The 6,000-nt window shown below is 54.0% G+C and overlaps 1 protein-coding gene across 6 annotated transcripts in view; it reads right to left on the bottom strand.

Moving 5' to 3' along the window:
• Window positions 1–965: 965 nt before the first annotated feature.
• The window catches only part of MYO18A (myosin XVIIIA), a gene marked incomplete at both ends in the record, with an annotated part of 94,560 nt that continues 89,525 nt past the window's right edge, over window positions 966–6,000 (bottom strand). For all 6 annotated transcript variants that reach the window (XM_080712683.1, XM_080712682.1, XM_080712685.1 and 3 more), the window contains one exon: window positions 966–1,110. In XM_080712683.1, the coding sequence (XP_080568809.1) occupies window positions 966–1,110 (145 nt within the window). The remainder of the gene's footprint in view (window positions 1,111–6,000) is intronic.

Below are 6,000 nucleotides of genomic sequence, written 5' to 3'. Positions count from 1 at the left end.
GGGGATGACCCTTGTATCTCCAAATCTGGTGGAGTGGCTGGGATAACTTTGGGGGGGGGGGCTGAGACCTCCAGACCGCTTGTTCCTGGGCCTAGGAAAAGTGTGTGGGGGCAGGGAGACAGGAAGGGAGCTGACACTGGCTCAGGACACAGGGTGAGGACTCGTGTCCACCACACATCAACACAGACTGATGCTTTTGTCTTCAGCATTCGCGAGCCCTCAAGCCCAGGCCTTTCCTCTCAAGTTGAGCTTACTGCTCGGGCCACCTGAGTGGAATGGGCTTTCTCTAAATAGGTCATTGCACTTAACAGGCTGATGAGGCAGAGGGTGGGTGAGGCTACAAGTCCCATGGCGCACGCGCGCCTCCTGGCCCGGCCACAGCCCCGCTCACCAGTCTCCGGGTTGTACAGAGAAAGGACTGCACCAGAGGAAGCGGGCCCAGCCGCCACCACAGCCCCCTCCTGCTTTCAGGGACTCAGCTGCAATGGAGAGGCTGGGTATTTAAATTAAAAAGTAAAAAGACAGCAGGCACTGAGAAGAGAAAGCCCTCACCCCAAAAGGGAGGGAAGGAATTGCTGATCCCTCCCCTGACTCCTCCTCATGGACCTGCAACCTTGGTGGCCCAGAAGGCGATCTGTCCAACGTCCCTGAGCAGGGGGCTGAGATGGAGGTCCACTTGCTGGCTCCATGCAGCGCCAAGGCCACCTGCCACTGCCCAGGGTGGAAGCCGAGAATGTGGCATTTTTTGAGGCAGGGAGGAGCAAAAAGTTCTTTTCAGGAACTCCTCTCCCCCCCCCCTTCCATGGGGAGACACCCACAGCCTGGAAAGTCCCCCTGAGAGCAGGTCAGAGTGGTTCCATGTGGAAGACTGGTCGTCAGCGTGGGGACCAGTCCCCCACCATTTCCTGGGAGAGGCGCTGAGGCGGCAGAGGCTGTGGGCGAGGGCTGGGAGCCCCTCCCCTGGGCTATGCGTTGGTCTCCGTTAGCTTGGCCTCTGTGTCACTGTCACTCAGATAGCTCTGGGAGTGCCGGGGTCTGGAGGTGCTGTCCCGAGGGTCATGCTCGTCATCTGACAGGTCGGGGGCGAGGGGCTTCCAGTGGCTGGTGGGGCTGTAGAGAGAGGAGGGAGGTCAAGGAAAGGAGAATGATTTCTACCATGGGGCACAAAAGCCCTGTTAGAGCACTCCAGAAACCAAATGTTGCTAAGCAAAACTCTCCTTGGCTTACCCAGAAGTTACTCAATATAGTTAAAGCAGCGCACCAATTTTGACTGAAAGCTTTTAAAACCTATAGGACAGGATGCTGAAGAGCGGCGTGGCTGGGCCGCAGGCGGCAGGACAATCAGCAGCAGATTCCTGGTCCTGCTCCTTACAATCTGACTCCACAGCACCTGAGTGGAACCCAGGGGTTCTGCATTTTCAGCTCCCTTCCCGGAAGGTTCTAACACAGGCCATCTGTGATCCAGGCTGCTGGAGACTGGAGGTCTGGCGACTACATGATTATACCTCGTCTAAGGTAAGGGCTCTCTCAGGCAAGTTAGTCCTAAAAAGACTGACTCTAAGGAGGAGGGGCTTTCCCTAGAGAATAGTCCCAGATCCTAATTCTAATTCTTTTTCCTTATCAGGTTTCCTAAGGCCTGATCACGCATCCTCTATTGGTGACGAGAACAAAGACTGAGAAAGCAGGGGCTGGTGAGACCTTGACTCCACAGTCTTCCTCAGGCCCCTGGCTCTGGAAGCCTCCAGCTGTCCCTGAGATATAAAGAAGCACCATCCCTTTGACAGAGTAGAACCATGGCATCTAACAAGGGAGGGCGGGACTCCATTTTCTGGTTCCATTCTGTTTTGCCTGTGTGCGTGTGCATGTGCGTGTATAGAGCTGGGGATGGAACCGGGGGCATTCTACCTTTGGGCCACATCCCCAGCCTTATTTATTTGGAAACAGGGTCTCACAAAGTTGTGGAGAGCCTCACTAAGTGGCTGAGGCTGGATTTGAACCTGTGATCCATACATCTTGGCCTCCCAAATACTAGGATTACAGGCATGTGCCACCACGCCCAGCTCCATTCTGTTTTTCTTTCTTTCTTTCTTTCTTTCTTTCTTTCTTTCTTTCTTTCTTTCTTTCTTTCTTTCTTTCCCAAAGCCTTGGAGCCCCTCCTGCCTTCATTTCCTCTGCAATTCAAGTGCACCATATTTTCAAAGCCATTGGAGGAAATCTGGCCCAGGGTGTCTCTATCCCCGGCACCCTGCACTCAGCTGGGTCCTTGGAGCTGCTGTTTCGTCCTGCACTCAGAGCAGCATACAAAGACCTGCCTCCAGGTCCTAGAACTTGGATCAACAGGAATTCCATGATTCCCATGGCCTACTATTCTGAACTAATCATAGGAGGGCCCTTTATTTACTGGTCCTTTTAAAGTTCTGTCCCCAAAACACAAGGGGAGGAAATAGGGTACTGTGAAGAAAGAATCACAATCTTGGCTTCCCCTAAGGTGAAGGTGAGAAATGGTTTTGTGAGACCTAGGCCTCCCTCAGCCCTCTAGATATGAGTTATGTTCTTCATTACAATCTTAATGGGATATTGCAAAGAAGCTGGTTCAAAGAGTTGAAGCACCTTGTCCAAGGACACACAGTCAGGACTTAAACCTGAACCCCGACTGACCGTGAAGTCCTTGGAGGACTCTGTTCTGCTGCTTGAATGGATACCTAAGAAGAAAACAAGACCAAACCTGAATTCGCCTGCTTGCCTTGGTGAGAGCCCAAAGGACTTGTAGAGACAGGTCTCTCCGCCTCTCTCCCTGGGGGAAGGAAGAGCCTGAGAGAATGCATATTCAATTATGCAAAATGGCTCGGCAATGGGGCAGTCTGGCTAATAGTTATTCTATTTCTCATGAATGAATTAACATTTTTAGAGGAATTTGAATAGCACAAAACACACTTAATACAAACTCGACTGAACATAAATGAGTCTTACTTTGATGGACCAGAAGCACTTAAGGACTCTGAGGTGTCTCTGGGACAAAATTATAAACCTCAACAATGACTGTATAACACAGGGAAAAAAATGGGGGTTGTTTTTGCTTTGGGGTTGTTTAAATTCAAAATTAGTGGAGGCCTGGTTTTGTTTTCATTTTTCACACTGAATTTCTGGGTGCCAGTGTTAAAGATCTACAGTTGGGCAATGGACTGCCTGGCTTTGAGGCAAGACAGTGGGGTTATTTTGTGAGCAGGGGGGGGGTGAGGCGGATGCCAGGGCTGGGGTCCAGATGCAAATGAGGCGCTGCTGGAGAACCCAGCCCTGTATGAATGCTCAATCATGGCCCTGTGCGCCCTGCCATTTCCTGGCCACCTCCACATCCCCGTGCCTGCTTCCCAGACACCTGGATAAATGGTAGCCAGGTGTCTCTACTGTCCCCTCAAGACTGGGCAGCGATGGCGTTGCTGGGGAGGTGGCAAGCTCTGTGTCTTGCTCTTCCCTGGGCTGTGGGTCCACAGGATCCCTCTGGCTTCCTTGGGCTCTTTAGCCAGTTTCCTTAGGGGCTTCTGCTGCCACAGCCATCAATAGGCCAAAAGCAAGCAGCTCCCTCCCTCCCCAGGGCGAGTCAGGGCTAGCAATTGGAACATTTTAACCAAATTGTTTAAAAAGCTTTGCTCCCCACAAGCCAGTGTCTCCTGCTCAGCGCTGTCACAAACAATTTGGTACATAAGCTAATTCCTGCTGGGAGAGCCCCGGGCGGCGGCTCCCCTCCCCTGGATTTTGCTATGGATGCTGCATTTGTGTTCTGAATTCACCAGTTCTCGCTGGTCTTCATCACAGATGGGAAGCTAAGCCTCGGCTCTGTCCTGCAGCCACCCCCGCCCTTGGCAGCGCACCCACCCCAAAGCCACTCCATGCTGAGTGCCAGCGAGGTCCTCCCTCGCCTGCCTCTTATCTACGGCTCCGTGCTGGTTGGCTAGGTTCTGGCTGGGGGCCACTCTGCCAACACTGAATCCAATACTCAGAACCGGCGGAGCATAGGGTTTCAGGACTCCTGCTTTCCGAGGGGACAAGACTGACTGAGCTGGTGGGCGGTGGAAGAAACAGGCATTCGGTCTTTTTGTTCTTGCTGGTGGTTGGGTCAAGGCTGACAGTGGGCTGAGGGCGCTGGGGTCTAAAAACTGCTAGCTGCCCTCCAGTTATTATGGGGCAGGCTGGGGGAGGCCTGTGTCCCCCTCTGGGTGCAGAGGTACAGTAGCAGAAGGGCCTGGCCTTCTATGCTTCCCAGACTTAACCCCTCCATCCATCAACTGACTTCCTGCCCTAGGGGTGGGGGCACTTGGCAGGGCTGCTAAGGGAAAGGCTGAAATGGTAGATCAAATATTTTGACTCCTGTCTTTTCTCCTGACAGCGACTTACTGAGATGCTTCCTGCTCTAATGCAGAGAACCCTGCAACCATCTGCCACACAGGGGCGCAACAGGGCATTGCTGAGCCCAAGGAAGGGTCAGCCAGAGCCCGGTTAGATTCAAGTTCCCCCTCCCAGTCCACTCCCCCAGTGCCACTCCATCACACATCTCCACAGAGCAGGTAACGTTCACTTCCACTTGCTGCAGTCCTTAAAGGTACCTTCGGTCCGTCCCTTTCGGCGTAACCCATCCCAAAGTCAGTGCATTTGTCCAGCTGTTTCGTGGCACAAGCATGCAACAGGTGTGTTAGTTCATGCGTCTGGGAAACAACTGCCCGTGCCTCAGGGGGCTGCACTTTGGGGTCATACCTCCCGGGAGGCAGCAAGCTTACCCAGGAGGGGTACCATGCTGAAAACAGCTTCACAAAGGCTGGGTGATCCAAAATGTCACCACCCACCAGGGAAACTGGCAACAATGGGATTCCAGTGAGTCAGGCTCTGCCTCTCTTCCACAATGGGAGTGTGGGCAGAAAGGACCTAACTGCTACATCTCCTTCTCCCTGGGGAGAAGAGCTGGGGGAGGCAGAAGAGCTGGGAGGGGGCTGTCACTCAGCAGCTGCTAATTTCTATTCATTAGAACTTTACAAGATGAGCAGAACTGAGGTGACACCCACCCGTGGGCTGCGTGCAGGGAGAGGGGGCAGCTTCTGGGTCTGTAGGGCCTGGTACAGTGTGGGCTGCAGCCCTGGGAGCCTTGCCCTCCTAGGCTAGAGATCCAGGCCAGGCCGAAAGTGGCACTGGGAGTGGGAGAGCAGAACAAAAGGCCCCATGATAGCTGTGGCCCCTCACACACCGATCCAGAGCTGGGTAGCAGCTAGGGAGGGCCCTTTCCTAGGCCCAGCCTCCCGGTGCGGAATGACAGTTCTCAAATGAGTGCCACCTGGCACCCCTATGATGCCCATGTGCTCTTCATTGAGCCTTTGGAGAACTGGCTAAGGGTAAGAGTGCTGGAGTTAAACAAGTGCCATTCGGCTCCTGACAACATCACTTCCCAGCTCTGTGACCTTGGCGAGTGACTTAACCTCTCCTTTCTCTTCTATGAGACATGGCTTTTCAGCCCTTTGTTATGAGGTTGAGGGTTAAGTATGTAGCCATGCTAGGACAGCCCCTGGCCCAGGGTAAGGACTAGGTAAGGGAGAGTTGTTTGTGATGGGAGTCACCAGTGAGGTCAGCTGACCAGGCTCAGGACTGACTACCCAACTCGGCTGGTCTCTGCCCTCTGAGTAGCCAGAAGCCTCCCAGGGCCAAGTGGGGCCTGCCGGGGTGCCCTGCGGGGCCGGGAGCAGTTAGTTCACACGGGGTGGCTCACGCATGCGCACTCCACGCCAAGTGCCACCTACTGCGCTAGTCGCTCTCGGGCCGGTAAAGGTACCGCATCATCAGACTGTCCACCTCTTTCTTGCGCTTCTTCTCCTCCTTCTTTGACTTCCGGCGGCCCTGCCCAGCATCCTCACTTTCTGCGGCAGGGCCCTTCTTTACGCTCGAGCGGCTGTGGCCCGAGACAGTTGAGCCACTAGATGAGGAGGAGGAGGATTCAGACTCTGTGTCGGTTCTCTTTCT

The sequence above is a fragment of the Muscardinus avellanarius genome (genome assembly GCF_963383645.1).
Source record: "Muscardinus avellanarius genome assembly, chromosome: 16".
NCBI lineage: Eukaryota > Metazoa > Chordata > Mammalia > Rodentia > Gliridae > Muscardinus > Muscardinus avellanarius.
The sequence above is the reverse complement of the archived record's forward strand: the minus strand, read 5'-3'. Positions and strand labels throughout refer to the sequence as shown.